The following is a 20773-nucleotide window of genomic DNA, read 5'->3' on the forward strand; positions in this document are numbered from 1 at the left end:
TATGGCCCATTTGCAATCCCCAAAGACCACCATCAACATTAAGTATCTGTGCAAAATTTTAAGCGGTTAGCTTTACGCTTTCGACCGCTATCGTGATTTCGACAGACGGACGGACATGGCTAAATCGACTCAGAAAGTCGAGGCGATCAAGAATATATTTATTTTAAGGGGTCTCAGACGAATATTTCGAGGTGTAACAAACGAAATGACCAATTTAGTATACTCTCATCCTATGGTGATGGGTATAAAAAGACTATACCCAATGATGACTATTTAATAGGTAGTCATTTATAGACAACTATCACAAGATTATCAATGTTATAGGCGTTAAGCCACTCCAAGCGAGTACCACTAACATTTCAATTAGCGCCATCTACTGGCTGTCGTCAATTGGATTCAATTAAATTCAGTCGCTCCAATTGAAAACAGCCAGTAGATGGCGCGAATTTGGAAACGTCAACGCGAACAGAGAAAGGACAGAGTGGTCTCAATTGGACATACAAGACAAACTGAACAGATTTTCTTGAAATTTTCACAGATGGTGCATTATGGACCCGTGATGAAAATAGGGTATTAAATTTGTTGATATTTAAAGGGAGGGGGCTTCCCCATATCCTAATTTTGTAAACCATTAGATCTCGGTCATTGGTAGGGCGATTTAAGCGAAATTTTGTTTGCACACATACAGTAACCTAAAAACAAAAATTTGGTATCAAAATCTAGGGTGTGGTGCCCAGGACGGCCATCCACCCACAAAATCCGCCAAATGGAATTATAGACCAATAACTACTATACGGGTACCAAATTAAAGGTATTTAAGAGTAGAAAAAGAATCTCATATCAAATTGTGAGGCTTAGTGTGTCATGGGTCACTCCACCCCCAAAAAACCCCTTAAATCCTATTTACCGACCATGGCAATATGGATCTTAAATGAAAGGTCTTTGGGAGTAGAGCACGAGATTGACTTTCACTTTTAGGACCAAGTCTCTGGAGGTCCACCACACCCCCAAACAGAACTTCTACCGACCATTGCAGTATGGGGTTTAAATAAGAGGCATTTGAGAGTAGAAAAATCCACAGGAAAATTGGAATAGATTTTCAACTGAATTTAGAATACTGCTCTCCAACGTAGCATTATCGGGCGCAGCGGAGCGGGCCGGGCTCAGCTAGTCTATCCATTATATAAAAATGAAATTGTTGTTTGTTGGTTTGCGCTTTGTTTGTTTGTAAGTTTGTTTGTCTGCTCCGTATAGTCTAAAAACTGCCGAACTGATTTTCATGAAATTTTCCCAGGTGGTAGAGTTTGAGCCCCCGGGGGTGCTTCATTTTTTGATATCTCAAGGGAGGGAGGACGCTCTCCCATACTCCTCTTTTCGAAAACGTCAGAGCTCGGAGATGGGTACATCGATTTAAGTGAAATTTTGTATGACACCTTATGGTGCCCAAAAAACATGAAATTGGTATAAAATTTTGGGGTGAAATAAACTGGGGGGACGCCCGATCCCAAAACCCATACGAACGGACATGTTTACCAATTGGGACAATATGGGTATCAAATGAAAGGTATTTAAGAGTAGAGTACGCACTTGGCATAAAAAGGTCAACTTAAGTGTCGGAGGGTTCCTCACCCCCAAAAACACCACCCAACAGGACACATTTACTGCTTTAGGCAATATGGGTATCAAATGAGAGTTATTTAAGAGTAGAGTACAAATCTGACATAAAAATGTATTCCTTGGTATTTGAGGCGCCTTCCCACCCCTCCAAAACGCCCCAGAAGGGCATGTTTACCAATTTGGGCAATATGGATATCGAATGAAAGCTATTTAAAAGTAAAGTAAGAATTTAACATAAAAATTTATTCCTTGGTGACTGAGGGGCATTCCCACCCATAACCCTTCAACAGGACATATTTATCGATTGGGACAATAAAGGCATCAAATGAAAGGTATTTGAAAGTTGAGTACACATCCCTTATAAGAATTTGGTCCACGATGTCTACGGGGCCTCCCCAACCTTAAAATTCACAAAACGGGCATGAATGTCCAACGTCATAAAATGGGAATCAAATGAAAGTTCTTTGGGGTTGACTTCGAATCTGGTATACACATTTGGGAGTGTCTGGGACGGCCCATTCACTAAATACCCTTCAATAGGACGTGTAGTTCGAGAGGGATTATGTGGGAATTAAAATTAAAAGGTATACGACAGCAGTTAGAATCAAATGTTGATATAAGGATCTGGGTCAAGTCCAGAAGTATCTGGGTCACGTCCAGACGTTCACCAGGGACATGTAGATCGCGACAATAAAAAAATTAAATAAATGATATTTCATGAAAATTTTCTCTAAAGGCAACATTTCTGTGAAATTTTCTCTTAAGACAAAATTTCTGTGAAATTTTCTCTAAAAACAAAATTTCCATGAAATTTTCTCTAAAGACAAAATTTCCATGACATTTTCTCTAAAGACAAAATTTTGGTGATATTTTCTCTAAAGACAAAATTTTCATGAAGTTTTCTCTTACGACAAAACTTCCATGACATTTTCTCTAAAGACAAAATTTCTATGAAATTTTCTCTAAAGACAAAATTTCTATGAAATTTTCTCTAAAGACAAAATTTCCATGAAATTTTCTCTAAAGACAAAATTTCTATGAAATTTTCTCTGAAGAAAAATTTCCATGAAATTTTCGCTAAAGACAAAATTTTCATGATATTTTCGCTAAAGACAAAATTTCCATGAAGTTTTCTCTAAAGACAAAATTTCCATGAAATTTTCTCTAAAGACAAAATTTCCATGAAATGTTCTCTAAAGACAAAATTTCCATGAAATGTTCTCTAAAGTCAAAATTTCCATGAAATTTTCTCTAAAGACAAAATTTCCATGAAATTTTCTCTAAAGACAAAATTTCCATGAAATTTTCTCTAAAAACAAAATTTCCATGAAATTTTCTCTAAAGACAAAATTTCCATAAAATTTTCTCTAAAACCAAAATTTCCATGAAATTTTCTCTAATGACAAAAATTTCATGAAATTTTCACTAAAGACAAAATTTTCATGAAATTTTCGCTAAAAATTTTCTCTAAAGACAAAATTTCCATGAAATTTTCTCTTACGACAAAATTTCCATGAAAGTTTCTCTTACGACAAAATTGTCATGAAATTTTCTCTTACGACAAAATTTCCATGAAATTTCCTCTTACGACAAAATTTCCATGAAATTTTCTCTTACGACAAAATTTCCATGAAATTTTCTCTTACGACAAAATTTCCATAAAATTTTCTCTTACGACAAAATTTCCATGAAATTTTCTCTTACGACAAAAATTCCATGAAATTTTCTCTTACGACAAAACTTCCATGAAATTTTCTCTAAAGACAAAATTTCCATGAAATTTTCTCTAAAGACAAAATTTCCATGAAATTTTCGCTAAGACAAAATTTCCATGAAATTTTCTCTAAAGACAAAATTTCCATGAAATTTTCTCTAAAGACAAAATTTCCATGAAATGTTCTCTAAAGACAAAATTTCCATGAAATTTTCTCTTACGACAAAATTTCCATGAAATTTTCTCTTACGACAAAATTTCCATGAAATTTTCTCTTACGACAAAATTTCCATAAAATTTTCTCTTACGACAAAATTTCCATGAAATTTTCTCTTACGACAAAAATTCCATGAAATTTTCTCTTACGACAAAACTTCCATGAAATTTTCTCTAAAGACAAAATTTTCATTAAATTTTCTCTAAAGACAAAATTTCCATGAAATTTTCGCTAAGACAAAATTTCCATGAAATTTTCTCTAAAGACAAAATTTCCATGAAATTTTCTCTAAAGACAAAATTTCCATGAAATGTTCTCTAAAGACAAAATTTCTATGAAATTTTCTCTAAAGACAAAATTTTCATGAAATTTTTTCTAAAGACAAAATTTCCAGGAAATTTTCTCTAAAGACAAAATTTCCAGGAAATTTTCTCTAAAGACAAAATTTCCAGGAAATTTTCTCTAAAGACAAAATTTCCAGGAAATTTTCTCTAAAGACAAAATTTCCATGAAATTTTCTCTAAAGACAAAATTTCCATGAAATTTTCTCTAAAGACAAAATTTCCATGAAATTTTCTCTAAAGACAAAATTTCCATGAAATTTTCTCTAATGACAAAATTTTCATGAAATTTTTGCTAAAGACAAAATTTTTATGAAATTTTCGATAAAGACAAAATTTCCATGAAATTTTCTCTAAAGACAAAATTTCTATGAAATTTTCTCTAAAGACAAAATTTTCATGAAATTTTTTCTAAAGACAAAATTTCCAGGAAATTTTCTCTAAAGACAAAATTTCCAGGAAATTTTCTCTAAAGACAAAATTTCCATGAAATTTTCTCTAAAGACAAAATTTCCATGAAATTTTCTCTAAAGACAAAATTTCCATGAAATTTTCTCTAAAGACAAAATTTCCATGAAATTTTCTCTAATGACAAAATTTTCATGAAATTTTTGCTAAAGACAAAATTTTTATGAAATTTTCGATAAAGACAAAACTTCCATGAAATTTTCTCTAAAGACAAAATTTTCATTAAATTTTCTCTAAAGACAAAATTTCCATGAAATTTTCGCTAAGACAAAATTTCCATGAAATTTTCTCTAAAGACAAAATTTCCATGAAATTTTCTCTAAAGACAAAATTTCCATGAAATGTTCTCTAAAGACAAAATTTCCATGAAATTTTCTCTAAAGACAAAATTTCCATGAAATTTTCTCTAAAGACAAAATTTCCATGAAATTTTCTCTAAAGACAAAATTTCCATGAAATTTTCTCTAAAGGCAAAATTTCCATGAAATTTTCTCTAGAGACAAAATTTCCATGAAATTTTCTCTAGAGACAAAATTTTCAATGAAATTTTCTCTAAAGACAAAATTTCCATGAAATTTTCTCTAGAGACAAAATTTCCATGAAATTTTCTCTAGAGACAAAATTTCCATGAAATTTTCTCTAAAGACAAAATTTCCATGAAATTTTCTCTAAAGACAAAATTTCCATGAAATGTTCTCTAAAGACAAAATGTCTATGAAATTTTCTCTAAAGACAAAATTTCCATGAAATTTTCTCTAAAGACAAATTTTCTAAGAAAATTTCTCTAAAGACAAAATTTCCATGAAATTTTCTCTAAAGACAAAATTTCCATGAAATTCCCTCCAAAAAAAATATTTGACAAAATTTACATTAAATATTTTCTTAGGGCCAAATTTCTATTCAATTTTCTCTTAACACAAAACATCAACACAATTTTCCCATGTTCCGTAAACAACATTTGATTGACATATACTTTGAAGACAAGACTTATATTAAATTTTTTCTAAAAACTATATTTTCCTCTTAACTTGGTCAGTGTCATACAATGTAGTTCACATATTCGAGAGTTCATTCATTAATTCATTCATGGCTACAAAAGGAAACCCTTTTGCCAAACTATCTTAATGTAAATCTTAATTGCCGTTGATATCGTTGCAGAACACTTGAGAAACAATGACCATTTCATTCATTCGTTGCACTATTGGTAAATGTCCATACATGCAGTGGCCCATTGATGCCTTCATCTGCAACATTCTGTCTCTGCATATCAAACAAAAATGCATTTGGCAATAAGATTTTATGGACAAGTTCTTATATTTGATAAAAAAAAAAATGAAATGTCTTTCATCTTTAATATTTCTTGCTTTTTGGGAGAAGTAAAAATGCAAAAAATCACTCCATGGGTATGTTGTTTACATCTGATTTGGCTTTCAACGGTTGTTTTTTTTTTTTCTTGCAGCATTGTGACTTTCTTGGCAAATGAGAAGAAAAAAAATTCTGGTTCTGCAACAATAAAAGTGAAATGGCTGCCTGGGAATCATTGAAGCAGCAATTTATTCAGTCTGATATCTTGGAAAAAAGGACTGTAAGAGTCATTATTTCCCCCCATTTGGTGTTGCAGCACCACTGATGCTCCATGGCCATTGTTTGTCATTTATGCTGCACGCTACTGTTTTCAGTAGTCCAAAATTCAGTGGCAAGTTTTTGTTTTGCAAAAATTTCCCTCTGTTGCATTCCATTAATGTTCCGCCTGGGGGCTTTAAAGCTAATTGCCAATGAAAGTGTGAACTTTTTACATTTCTTTCTTTGGGCCAGCCATTGCAGTTGGTTGTCTGTATTTTAAGTTTTTTTTTTGCATGTATTTCTGCCTTGCAATGGAGGTACATTATTTATAATTTTAAGGTCTTCCACTCTTAATGGAGGTCAACTCATTTAGGTAGCCAAATAAAAAGTTCAAAATTTATGACCACCATGGATGCACAGCACTATACATGAGAATTGAAAGAGTTCAATGCTGGCTGGTTGGAGCATACAAAACAAGTTCATTGGCCTTTTGAAGTGATTTTTCTTGGTCATGTGGAGAATATTCTTTGATTTATAGAAAACATTTGGAAATCGAATCAAAATATGCTTTAAATGTAAAATTTTGTCATAATTGAGTATTTATGGGAAATTTCGTTACAATTAGCTATTAACGAGGAATTTGGTCAAAATTTTCCACTATGAGAAATTTTGTGAATATTTGCTGTTTATGGGAAATTTTTCAAAATTCAATTTTCATTGGAAATTTTGTCGTAAACGACTACTTATGGGAAACTTTGTCAAAGTTTTTTTTTTATTTTTGGGAATTTTTGTCAATATTCACTGTTTATAGGAAATTTTGTGTAACATTTGCCTTTTATGGGAAATTTTGTCAAAAAATTGCTTTTTATGGGGAATTTAGTTAAAACATGCTAATTAAAGGAAATTTAGGCAATATTTGAAGTTAATGAAAGGCATTGTCAAAATTTGCTTTCTAAAAATTTTTTAAAAATAGGGAAATTTTTTACAAATTTGGGAAATTTTTTCCAAATTTGGGAAATTTTTTTCCAAATTTGGGAAATTTTATATCGTTGGGAAATTTCTTCAAAATTTTGTATTATGGCTTATTTATGGAAAATTTTATAAAAATTGTTTATTTATAGGAAATTTTCTCATTATCTGCGGCTTATGGGATATTTTATCAAAATTCAGCCCTTATGGGAAATTTTGTCACAATTAGATATTTATGGGAAATTTTGTCAATATTTTCTATGCATGGGAAATTTTGTCATTATTTGTTGTTTGTGGGACATTTTGCCAAATATTCTGTATCTATGGGAAATTTTATTGTAATTGGCTATTTAAGTGAAATTTTTTCAATATTTGCTGTTTGTGGGAAATTTTCTAAAAACTCTGGATTAATGGGAAATTTTGTCACAAATGGATATTCTTGGTAAATTTTGTCAAGATTTGTGATTTATAGGAAATTTTGTTAATATTTGTAGTCTGTAGGAAATGTTGTCACAATTTGTTGCAATTGGCTATAAATGGGAAATTTGTCAAAATTTTCTATGTATGGGAAATTTTGTCTTAATTTTCTGTTTATGGGAAATAATGTCAAAATTCAGTTTTTACGGGAAATTTTGTATCAATTGGCTATTTATGGAAAATTTTGTAAAAATTCTGGATTTATGAGAAATTTTGTCACAATTGGAAATTCATGGGAAATTTTATCAACATTTTCTTTGTATGGGTGATTTTGTCAATATTACGGTTTGTGGAAAATTTTGTCAAAAATCTGTATTTATGGAAAATTTTGTCGCGATTGGCTACTTTATTGGAAATTTGTTCACAATTGGATATTTATGAGAAACTTTTTCACAATTGACTATTTATGAGAAATAATGTAAAAATTTAATATATATTGGAAGTATTGTAAATATTTGCTCTTAATTGAAAATTGGGTCAAAATTCTAAATTTATGGGTAATTTCATTACAATTGGATATTCATGGGAAATTTTGTCAAGATTTGCTTTTTATGTGAAATTTTGCCGCCATTTGTTGTTTGTCGAGAACACTGTTAAAGCTCGCTATTTATGGGAAAAATTTGAGACAATGGCCTATTTTTGGGAAATTTTAACAAAAATTGGTACTAAATACTACTAAAGTTCCCATTCCATTAAGAAACAGGGGATTTTTCTCTCATATCAATGAGTTCAGTCCGATTAAAGTTTAAGCTCAATGATACGGGCCTCCTTTGTGATGTCGAGTCCGAACTGCGTGCCGCATAGCGACATCACTTGGTAGAGAAGTTTATACATGACGGGATATCTCACAAATGTTGCCAGCATTAGGAAGGGGATATCCACCGCTGAAAAATTTTCTGATTTTCACGCCGGGATTTTAACACAGGCGTTTGGCATCATGGGCGGACATGCCCCACGGTGGGGCATTTCCCATTCGTATAAATGGAAATTTACTATTTATGTAAAATTTTTTCAAAGTTCGGGATATTTTATAAAATTTGGTATTAATGGGATTTTTTGACAGAATTTGCAATTTACGGAAATTTTTGTCAATATTTGCTGTTTATGAGAATTTTTGTTGAAATTTTGTGAAAATTTGCTTAAACTTGAGAAAGGTTGTAAAAAATGTTCATTTTATTGGGTTTCGACAAGGTGTACAGTTTCGGGGAAATATTGTCAAACTTTGCTATTTATGGGATATTTAGTAAAAATTCGGGAATTTTTATCAAATTGGAAATTTTTCCAAAATTTGGGAATTTTTTTCATTATTTGGGAAATTTTTCTCAAAATTTGGAAAAGTTTTCAAATTTTCAACGCATCAGTGGATGTGATTTACAATTTGGTCGACGGACACCCTGTGTTGTTTGCCAATGAGCACCACTCAGATGAGTGACATATGAAGCCAAAGCAAGCAGAGGAATGAGACAAGTTTGATTGAGCGGCATAGATATATTACGTTGCTTTTCGCACTTTTTTTTAATTTTTGAATCAGAATTCCATTTATCAGTGACGTACATGCTGCCTATCTCCGTCTATTCAAAAGTGACAGACTTACTATCACTTTTTTCTTTACCCCAGCCATTACAAATCACGTAAATTAATTTCATCTCTCATAACTTTGAACGGTAGCTATGTGCGTGTGTTTCCTATTCAGTAACGGTCAATGTAAGCCCTTGTGAGTATTGCTCAAAATGTGAAATACGGCCAGCAATCATTTTAAGCTCATCAGCTAAAACACTTACAATAGCTCAGCGAATTTAAAGGAGTATGTTTTGGTCGTTCAGAGTCGTAAGCGTCAACAACGTTTGCTGGTATAAGGTGTAAGCTTGCCATTCGCTGCATGTCTTCCATGTGCACTTATTTTTTAAGGTGGTTTGTTGCTGTTCTCTGTTCTATACGCATGGTTCCCAACTAGACGTCCAGGAGGATTTTGGGGTGTACTCTGAAGAACTTGGAAAGGTCATATCAAGAAAGTAACCCTACCACTGCAGTGTATATCAAGCGGAGATCCTTGCAGTTAAAGAAGTGGTGGAATGGCCAAGATATAATTTCGACGACTGGCATAAATAGCTTCTCAGACACTTATTGAATCTCTGGGAAACATATTTCTGAATTCACAAACCGACCTCGACTGTCGCAGATATACCAACGAGATGGCTGAACACTTCAAACATCATCTGTTCTGTGTTCTAGACCGCAGAAACATGGACCACTGAAGAGTATATCAAGCGGAGATCTTTGCAGTTAAAGAAGTGGTAGAATGGCCAAGATATAATGTCGACGACTGGCATAAATATCTTTTCAGACAGCCATTGAATTTCTGGGAAACATATTTCTGAATTCAAAAACCAACCTCGACTGTCGCAGATATCTCAATGAGATGGCTGAACAGTTCAAACATCATCTGTTCTGTGTTCCAGGCCACAGAGGAATGGAAAGGAATTGTAGAACAGATGAGCTCGCGAGACTAGGAACTACTTACACATTGCAGGAGTACTGGAATCTGTAGGTATGCCTCTAGAGATATTGAAGTTGTTTTCAAGATTAGGCCCGAGGAGCGACGAATGATAGGTGGTCACAAAAAGAGGATTGTGAACATTTCAAAATTATGTAACGTAGTCTAGACTTGAAGACGATGAAAAGCCCGATGGTGGGATCAAATGATGGGAGACACTTGGAAACTTGGAGTCACAGATTTTAGAATGAGCGAAGAAGATCGAAGCGAATGAAACGGTGTTCTATGTTCGGCTAGTGGAACAAATTTTCTGTCATAGCCAATTAAAGTAAGACTTGAAGAGGTCTACCGCTTTGCTGTCACTGGCTAGAACAGACGTCTTTGACATTGAGTAAGTGATGGCAGGTCACTGTCTGATCGTGCAGGTAAGCTGTGAGGACGTCGAGAAAGAACAGACTATAAAACATCTGATGCATGTGTGTCCCGCACTGGCATTCGGAAGGTGTTTCACTTTAGGTTCGCATTTCTTTGAAAACTTGTCTGCTTAGCGGATGTCAACATTCGCAAGTCGTTGATCTTTTAAAAGCAATCTGAACGGTTCAATGGTAGGAACTTGAAGGCAACTTACTTCTCATGTTCCCGTGGTATCGCAATGAAACGAAACGTCTTAATGAGTCCTAACCTAACATATATGGGAAATATTGTCTAAATTATGGTCAATTTTGTCCATATTTCTCCTTGATGGGAAATTGTATCAATATTTTGGGGAAATTTAATCAAATATTTGGTTTTATAGGAAATTTGTTAAAAACTTTTTATTTATAGCAAAGTTAGAACATTCTGCTCAAACGTACCTTGGAATAGAATATTTTAAATAAATTTATTTCTACAGCCACTTTATCCCCTTTACTAATGATTTCACAGTCTGGGTTTGCAACACATTTTCCCTCCATCACCTTTGCTTGTTTGTGCAAATCCTATTACCTGAACCAAATAACATCATAACATCACTTAATACTATAATTAATTAAATCTCATGTCTCCACCCTTTCATTTTTTTTTCTTGCTCTCATTACAGCCTGCGAATGTCATCCCATTGGATCGACGGGTAAAACATGCAATCACACATCCGGTCAATGTCCTTGCAAGGATGGTGTTACCGGTCTCACCTGTAATCGTTGTGCCAGAGGATATCAACAAAGTCGTTCACATATTGCCCCATGTATAAGTGAGTGTTATCAAGTATAAAGGCAAGAGACAGGAGGTAGGAACACCCCCTTCCCCCTCATCATTCCACACACAAACAAATTATGTAGGCTTAAAATCATTCATTCAAACAAAAAAAAACATGCAAATGACAAAAAGAAATGATCCATGATTGAGTGGTGTGATGCTTAAGGGGGCGGTATGAGGGGTGTTTCTGCTACAGGATTTCATTCATAATTTCTACTAATTACTACATTTTCATGTACAAAACTCATTACCTTTGTGTGCTTTTGTCACCCCCTTTTTTTTGATTTTATTTGTATGGCGCAGAAATTCCTCCACGCATCAGCAATATGTTGGATACCCAGAATACAGCTCCTGAGCCTAATCCTCATGACTCCGCATCACCTTACCGCACGGAAGGTGGGAGGGGTAAGTAAGTGTTGCTTTTTTCATTATTATTTCATTTTGTTGTTGTACTCCAGTTAACACACCCACACAGAGCCACTGAACCAACCACAGATCTAAGTTATTAATACTTCCCTGGCTAGAAATATGGTAACAGACATTTAAAAGGTCCTTAACACCTATAAACTCTTTTTTAGCTGCATAAATGGAAAAACAACAAAAATACATAGACACCATAACTCACTTTATAATTTTTTTTTTCAATTAATTATAATTTGCAACTCTTTTTCCTAAGTTAAGTGTTTCGTTCTTGTGATTTGTAGTCAAGTAGCTTTGTAAGCTTAACTTAAGCATCAATCGCATATGGTTCACATAAGCGAGCTTTTCCTTCTTGTAAAAATATGTCTGGTTTTTTATCTATATTAGAGCATAAGAGGGGTTTTGGGGTACAAATGAAGGATAGCAACTGCCTAGTAAATGAACCTTGCAAAATCTCAAGTGAAGAGGCAGTTAGAAAGAAATACGTTATAGACTGCAGCAAACGCAGGATATTGGAAATATTAAAAATATTTTTCTACTCACCGCAACAAAATTATGCCCAAGCTGGTGCATGTTTAAACGTCAGCTAGAATAAAAAAACAAGAAATTATTATTTTGTCTAAAGAAAATTATATTAAATTTTGACAATATTAAAAAATATGAAAGAAATAAAATTTTGCTAAACTTTTTCTAATGAAATGAAATTTTGATAAAAAAAACAAGTAAAAGCGTGATAAGTTCGGCCGGGCCGAATATTATATATACCCTCCACCATGGATCGCATTTGTCGAGCTCTTTCCACGGTATCTCTTTTTAGGCAAACAAAGGATAAAAGAATATTAAATATTGGAGACCATAGTAGACGTCATTCTGTAAAATGTCAGCCAAATCTAGTAAGAATTGCGCACTTAAGAGGCAGAAGAAGTAAATAGGGAGATCGGTTTATAGGGGAGCTGTATTAGGCTATAAACCAGGTTATGGACCGATTTAAACCATTCTCTATAGAGTTGTTGGAAGTCGTAACAAAACACCTCATGCAAAATTTCAGCTAAATCGGATAATAATTGCGCCCTCTAGTGGCTCAAGAAGTCAAGACCCCAGATCGGTTTATATGGCAGCTATATCAGATTATGGACCGATTTAAACCATTCTCTATAGAGTTGTAGGAAGTCGTAACAAATCACCTCATGCAAAATGTCAGCTAAATCGGATAATAATTGCGCCCTCTAGTGGCTCAAGAAGTCAAGACCCCAGATCGGTTTATATGGCAGCTATATCAGGTTATGGACCGATTTAAACCATTCTCTTTAGAGTTGTAGGAAGTCGTAACAAAACACCTCATGCAAAATTTCAGCTAATAATTTCGGATAATAATTGCGCCCTCTAGTGGCTCAAGAAGTCAAGACCCCAGATCGGTTTATATGGCAGCTATATGAGGTTATGGACCGATTTAAACTATTCTCTATAGAGTTGTAGGAAGTCGTAACAAAACACGTCGTGCGCAATTTTAGCCAAATCGGATAGGAATTACTCCCTGTAGAGGCTCAAGAAGTGAAGACCCCAGATTGGTTTATATGGCAGCTTCATCAAGATATGGACCGATTTAAACCATTCTCTATACAGTTGTTGGAAATCGTAACAAAACACGTTGTGCAAAATTTCATCCAAATCGGATAATAATTGCGTCCTCAAGTGGCTCAAGAAATCAAGACCCCAGATCGGTTTATATGCCAGCTATATCAGGTTATGGACCAATTTAAACCATCGGATATTTGCGTCCTCTAGTAGCTCAAGAAGTCAAGACCCCAGATCTGTTTATATGGCAGCTATATCAGGTTATGGACCAATTTGAACCATTCTTTACACAGTTGTTGGAAGTCGTAACAAAACACGTCGTGCAAAATTTCAGCCAAATCGGATAGGAATTACTCCCTGTAGAGGCTCAAGAAGTCAGACGTCTAGGTTTATATGACAGCTATAACAGGTTATAGACCGATTTCAACCATACTCAGCACAGTTATTGGAAGTCATAATAAAACACCTCATGCAAAATTTCAGCCAAACCGGATAAGAATTGTGCCCTCTAGCGGTTCAAGAAGTCAAGATCCCAGATCGGTTTATATGGCAGCTATATCAAAACGTGGACCGATATAGCCCACTTACAATCCCAACCGACCTACGGTAATAAGAAGTGTTTGTGCAAAATTTCAAGCGGCTAGCTTTACTCCTTCGAAAGTTAGCGTGCTTTCGACAGACAGACGGACGGACAGACGGACGGACGGATGGACGGACGTGGCTAGACCGGTATAAAATATCACGACGATCACGAATATATATACTTTATGGGGTCTTAGGCGAATATTTCGAGGAGTTACAAACAGAATGACGAAATTAGTATACCCTCAACCTATGGTGGAGGGTATAAAAATCACAAAAATAGGCCGAATCTTATATAACCTCTACCATGGATCGCATTTCTCAAGTTCTTTGCCCTGTATATCTTGATAGGCAAACATGTATAATGGATAAGAATTGCTATCACATTAGAGTTATATCAGGTTAGGGACTGATTCATATCATACTTCGCTCGTATGTTGGACGTCATAACAGAAGTTATTGTGCAAAGTTTCAGACAAATCGGAAAGAATTGCACCCCCTAGCGTCCCAAGAAGTAAAGTCGGGAGATCGCCTTGCATGGTAGCTATATGAGGGTTTTAAACTGATTCAGATTGTTGGATGTCATAGCAGAAGTCATTGGACAAAATTTCAGCCAGATCGGATCAAAATAGCGCCCTCTAGTGGCTCAAGAAGTAAAATCAGGAGATACGTTTGTATGGGAACTACATCAGGTTTTAAACCGATTCAGATCATACTAAGCACAAATGTTGGAGGACATAGCGGAAGTCATTGTACAAAAGTTCAGTCAAACAGTATAAAAATAGCGCCCTCTATGGTGCAAGAAGTAAAATTGGGAGATCGGTTTATATGGGACAGGTTATAGACCGAGTCAGGACATATTGGATACGTATGTTAAAGGTCGTAGGAAAAGCATTTGTGAAAAAATTACACCCAAATCGATTTAGAATTGCGCCCTCTAGTGGCTAATGAAGCAAAATTAGACCATACTTGGAACGTATGATGAAGGCCATAGGAGAAGTCATTGTGCACAGAACAGCGCCCTCTAGAGGACAAAGTAGTAAAATCGGAAGATCGTTTTGTATGGGAGCTACATCAGGTTTTAGACCGATTCAGATCATACTAAGCACATATGATGGAGGTCATAGCAGAGGTCATTGTGAAAAATTTCACCCCGATCGAATAAGAATTGCGCCCTCTAGTGGCTTAAGAAGTAAAATCGGGAGACCGGTTTACTTGGCAGCTATATCAGCAATATCAGGCCACCGTAGCGCAGAGGTTAGCTTGTGACACTAAACGCCTGGATTCGAATCCTGGCGAAACCACCAGAAAAAATTTTCAGCGGTGGCTTTCCCCTCCTAATGCTGGCAACATTTGTGAGGTAATATGCCATGTAAAACTTCTCTCCAAAGAGGTGACGCACTGCGGCACGCCGTTCGGACTTGGCTATAAAAGGGAAGCCCCTTATCATTGAGCTTAAACTTGAATCGGACTGCACTCATTGATAGGTGAGAAGTTTGCCCCTGTTCCTTAGTGGAATGTTCATGAGCAAAATTTGTATTTGTATATCAGATTATGGACCGATTTTCCTTATTTGATATGTATTTTGAAAGTCATTGTTGTAAGTTTCAGCCAAATCGGATTAGAATAAGCGCCCCCTAGAGGATAAAATAAAGAAATAAAATCGAGAGATCTGTGTATAAGGGAGCTACATCCGATTGAGAGCAAAATCGTACGAAAAATCATTGTGAAAATTTCAGCCAAATCGGATAGGATTGGTTTTTATTGGAGCTTTATCAAAACATGGGCCGATATGGCCCAAAAAAGGTTTGCAAATTTTCAAACGCTTAGATTTATTCCTTCCAAAATTGGCTTGCTTTCAACAGAAAGACAGACAGACAGTCGGCCGAAGGGGCGGATGAACGAGCAGACGGATGGAAGAATATAAACGTGGTCTAAGACCAATATTCGGAGGTATTACAAACGGATTGGCGAAGTTGGTATACTCCATCCTACTGTAAAGGGTATAAAAATCCTAAGGATATACAATTTTGACAAAATTTTCCTAAGAAATGAAATTTTGACAAAATTTTTTATGGAAATGAATTTTGACAAAATTTTTTTAAGAAATTAAATTTTGACAAAATTTTCCTAAGAAATGAAATTTTGACAAAAATTTCCTACAAAAAGTCATTGGAGAGTTAAGAAGTTTCAGCAGTTCGGTTAGTTTCCTTTATAAATGAAATTTTGATAAAATTTCCTATAGAAATGAAATTTTGATAAAATTTCCTATAAAAATGAAATTTTGACCAAATTTTCTATAGAAATGAAATTTTGCCCTGTTCCTTAGTGGAATGTTCATAGGAAAAATTTCCCATAAAAAGAAATTTTAAAAAAAAATTGAGGAATTTTATTTCCCTTGGGAATATGTAAAGTCCCATTTAAACATTTCGTTGCTTTTGCAACTTGTTATTTCAGAATTTCTCAGTCTTTTAGAAAAAAAAACTGCACAAACTATAAAGAAAACAATAGAAGGAAACAGAGCAAAACGAAAAGTGAACAAAAACTTCAACTTGGGCGGAAGTACAAAAACTAACAGGATAACACTTAATAAATCCTTTTGATAAGCATCAAACAAAATATGGCAACTATTATGGAAGTTGGCTCGAACACAGCTATCTCATGCTGCAATAATGTTGCAAACTTGGTGGGCAGCAGATGCTAGGCAATAACTAAAACTGTGAAAATATTCTACTTCTTGCTGAGATGTAAAAGTGAGAAAACCTTAAATGATTTTTCTTTGCTACTCATTTTTATTGCCATAGTCCTTTTTTAAGTGGCAATTGGCCATTTTCAAAAAGAATAAAGTTTGTGGCTAACTGCTCACTTATTACCGGCCATATTGTTATATGGCTTGTGGCAAATAAATGCCCAGAGAGAGTAAGTGCGAACAAAAGACAGTAGTTTTTGTATAATTGGTAAAGATTATGGCATATTATTTAATGACGAGTTGCAGGAATGAAGGACTGCAGTTTTGTTTTTACTCAACTCTTTTATGAAAAAAAATTTAATGCTGACAATGGTATGTAAATTAAAGCCAGTGATAGTTTATTGCAACTATTTAACATTCCGAATAAAGAGCGACTAAGATTCTTGTGTTAAGATCTTTCCTTCTGAGAATACAGAAATTTTTTTCTTTAAAGAAAAGTTGATAAAATTTTTTTTTGAGAAAATTTTATAGAAATTTTTTCTTTAGAGAAAATTTTATAGAAATTTTTTATTTGGAGAAAATTTTATAAGAATTTTTTCTTTAGAGAAAATTTCACCTCCGCTCCGCTGCACCTTCTTTAATTCTCTAATATCTTTTTAGGGTGGGTACACTTTGCCCTGAATATGGATATCGAATTCGTGCCACTATAGCCAATGTCCACCTATGACGCTGCATTCGAATCCTGGCGAGACTATCGAACAAAATTTGAAGCGGTGCTTATCCCCTCTTAATGCTGGCGATATTTTCGCGGCACCATGCCATGCATGGTCATGTAAAACATTCTCCACAAAGGGGTGTCGCACTGCGGCACGCCTATCGGACTAGGCTATAAAAAAGATCCCTTATCGTTGATAAACTCAACATGAAAAGGAAAGCACTCATTGATATGTGAGAAGTTTGCCCCTGCTCGGTTCCCGGGCAAATTTTTACTCCAACCCCAAATGCCTTTCTTTTGAGTCCTGTATTACCGTATTGGTAAAAATTTCCAGTTTAGGGGGTAGTTCGTGCTCCACTTTCAAATACGTTTCATATGAGCCCCATAATGGCATGATCGGTAAATAGGCCGTGTTTGAGGATATGGTGGACCCCAGGGTCTTTGCCCCGAAAATGAATATCAATTTCCCGAAAATCAATCAATTTCCATCGTAAATAGCTTTTATATCATAGGGAGGTATTTTTGGGTGGGGCGGCTCCCCAAACACATGGCTCTATATAGTCGTGATTGGTCTACATATCCACTGGGCGGGTTTTGGGCGGCCCCCTACACCAACAAACCATACTTTGTTTTTGGTGACTATGAGAGTGCAAAAATATTTCGAATGAATCACAATACCAATCTCCGAAATCTGGTATTTTTGAAAATTCGGGTAATGAGAAGGCTTTTTAGGGGAGACATTTCGACTCAAAGTTGGATATCAAATTCGTGACTATGAGAGTGCAAAAATATTTCGAATGAATCACAATACCAATCTCCGAAATCTGGTATTTTTGAAAATTCGGGTAATGAGAAGGCTTTTTAGGGGAGACATTTCGACTCAAAGTTGGATATCGAATTCGTGCTGCACCCCAAATCCCTTTAATTTCAACCCTATATTGCCATGGTCGGTAAGTATGAATGGTTTCGAGGGCATTTTGGGGTTGGGGCGGCCACCGGCACTTTGCCCTGAAAATAGATATCAAATTCGTTCTTTACTCCCAAATACCATTGGTTTGAGCTCCATATTGCTATAGTCGAAAATGAAGTGCAGTTTAGCGGGTGATTTAGGACGTACCCCCAAACACTCGGCTCCACAATTGGATATCATATTCGTTTTCTACTCTCAAATACCTTCCATTTGAGTCCCATATTGCCATAATGGGTCAATTAACCTTTTCGACGATTTTTTAAGGAGAAAGAGCGCCACCTAGACTTGAACGCAAATTTTAATGTCATATTCGTAGCCTACTCCTAAAAATCTTTCATTTGAATCCCGTATAGCCAGGGTCGGCTGATATGCCCATTTGGGGGTGCAGCGACCTTCCATTATTTGGACCTAATTTTTTATGTCATATTTGTAATCTACTGCCGAATACTTTTCATTTGAGCCCCATATAGATAGGAACGTCGAATAAATCTGTTAAAATTAGTTTTGAAGTAGGGCGGACCGCTGGGTACTTGGACCCAAAATTTAATACGATATTCTTTTTCTAGTCTCCAATAACTTGCATTAGATATTGTGCCTTTCGTTCCATTTTTGGTGTTGGCAGGCGATTTTGGGGTAAGGGGGAGGGCCCGCCACCATCCGATATCTAAAAATTATATAACCTATATTTCCTTCCACAAAAACCTACACAATTTGTAAACATTTAAAGAAAATCGGTTCAGTCGTTTTTGGTTCTACAATACAAACAAACAATCCGAGTCTCATATAGTCATGATGGGTCATATGCCCATTTGGGACGTTTTTGGGGGGTGGGTTGGCACCCTACACTTCGACCAGATTTTGTATGCCAGATTCGTAATCTACTCCTGAATACTTTTCATATGAGTCCCATATTGATATGGACGTTTGATTTGTCTTCTTTTAAAAGTTTTTGGGTTAGGGCGACTTTCTAGGTACTTGGATCCAATTTTTAATATCATATTCGTATTCTACTCTTCAATACCTTTCATTTGATATTCATATTGTCCTTAACGGTCCACTTTTGATTTTGGTTGGTGTTTTTGGGGTAACGGGGGAGCGTCCGCCCCCTTCCAATATCAACAAATTATAAAGCCTATTCCTTCTTCCTCACTATATTTGTAATCTACTCCCAAATACCTTTCATTCGAGTCCCATATTGTCATGTTTGTCCAATAAACGTATATTAGGGTGTATTGGAGCTGGGGCGGTCCCCCAGTTAATTGGACCCAATTTTTAATATGAAATTCGTACTCTACTCCTGAATACCTTTCATTTGAAATCCATATTGGCCTGATAGGTCTACATTTATTTTTGGGTAGTACTTTTGGGGTAAGGGGAGAGTCCGCCCCCCTTCCGATATCAAAAAATTATATAGGCTATGTTTCTTTCCAGACCAACCTACACAATCTTTGAAAATTTCAAGGTAATCGGTTCAGCCGTTTTTGAGCCTATACGGAACAAACAAACACAAATTCATTTTTATACCCACCACCATAGGATGGGGTATACATATATAGTCATTCCGTTTGAAACACCTTAAAATATTCGTCTGAGACCACATAAAGTATATATAATGTTGATCGTCTCGTCATTCTGAATCGATCTAGTCATGACCGTCCGTCCGTCCGTCTGTCGAAATCACGATAAAGATCGAACGTGTAAAGCTAGCCGCTTAAAATTGTGCACAGATACGTAGTATCGATGTAGATTCTTGGGGATTACAAATGGGCCATATCGATTCAAATTTAGATATAGCTCCCATATAAACCGATCTCCAGATTTGACTTCTTGAGACCATGGAAGCCGCAATATTTATCCGATTTGTCTGAAACTTTGCATGCGGTGTTCCTTTCTGACTTCCAACAGCTGTGCCAAGCGCGGTCCAAATCGGTCTATATTCTGATATAGCCCCAATATAAACCGATCCCACGATTTGACTTCTTGAGACCCTGAAAGCCCCAATTTTTGTCCGAGTTGGCTGACATTTTGCATGTAGTATTCTGTTTTGTATTCCAACAACTTTTTTAAGTACGATTTAAATCGGTCATAACCTGATATAACTCCCATATAAACCGATCCCACGATTTGACTTCTTGAGCCCCTGAAAGCCGCAATTTTTGTCCGATTTAGCTGAAACTTTTCATGCGGTGTTCAGTTATGACTTTCAATAACTGAGTGATGTACGGTCCACCGTAGCGCAGAGATTAGCATGTCCGCCTATGACGCTGAACGCCTGGGTTCGAATCCTGGCGAGACCATCAGAAAAATGTTTAGCGGTGGTTTTCCCCTCCCAATGCTGGCAAGATTTGTGAGGCACTATGCCATGTAAAACTTCTCTCCAAAGACGTGTCGCACTGCGGCACGCCGTTCGGACTCGGCTATAAAAAAAGGAGACCCTGTATCATTGAGCTTAAAACTTGAATCGGACTGCACTCATTGATATGTGAGAAGTTTGCCCCTGTTCCTTAGTGGAATGTTCATGGGCAAAATTTGCAATTTGCGTTTGTACGGTCCATATCGGCCTATAACCTGATACAGCTCCCTTATAAAACTATCTCCTGATTTGACTTCTTGAGTACTTACAAGCCGTAATTTTTGTCCGATTTGGCTAAAATTTTGCAAGCGGTGTTCTGCTGCGACTTCCAGCAGCCGTGTTAAGTACGGCCCAAATCAGTCTATAACCTGATATA

The 20773-nt window shown here is 35.6% G+C and overlaps 1 protein-coding gene across 1 annotated transcript in view; it reads left to right on the forward strand.

Moving 5' to 3' along the window:
* Nucleotides 1–20773, forward strand: part of LOC106092506 (netrin-A-like) — a 135639-nt gene that overhangs the window by 83185 nt on the left and 31681 nt on the right. Inside the window, exons 3-4 of the mRNA XM_013259388.2 lie at nucleotides 10939–11088; nucleotides 11397–11498. Of these exons, the coding sequence (XP_013114842.2) occupies nucleotides 10939–11088; nucleotides 11397–11498 (252 nt within the window). The remainder of the gene's footprint in view (nucleotides 1–10938; nucleotides 11089–11396; nucleotides 11499–20773) is intronic.

Source organism: Stomoxys calcitrans, chromosome 4, assembly GCF_963082655.1.
Source record: "Stomoxys calcitrans chromosome 4, idStoCalc2.1, whole genome shotgun sequence".
Taxonomy (NCBI): domain Eukaryota; kingdom Metazoa; phylum Arthropoda; class Insecta; order Diptera; family Muscidae; genus Stomoxys; species Stomoxys calcitrans.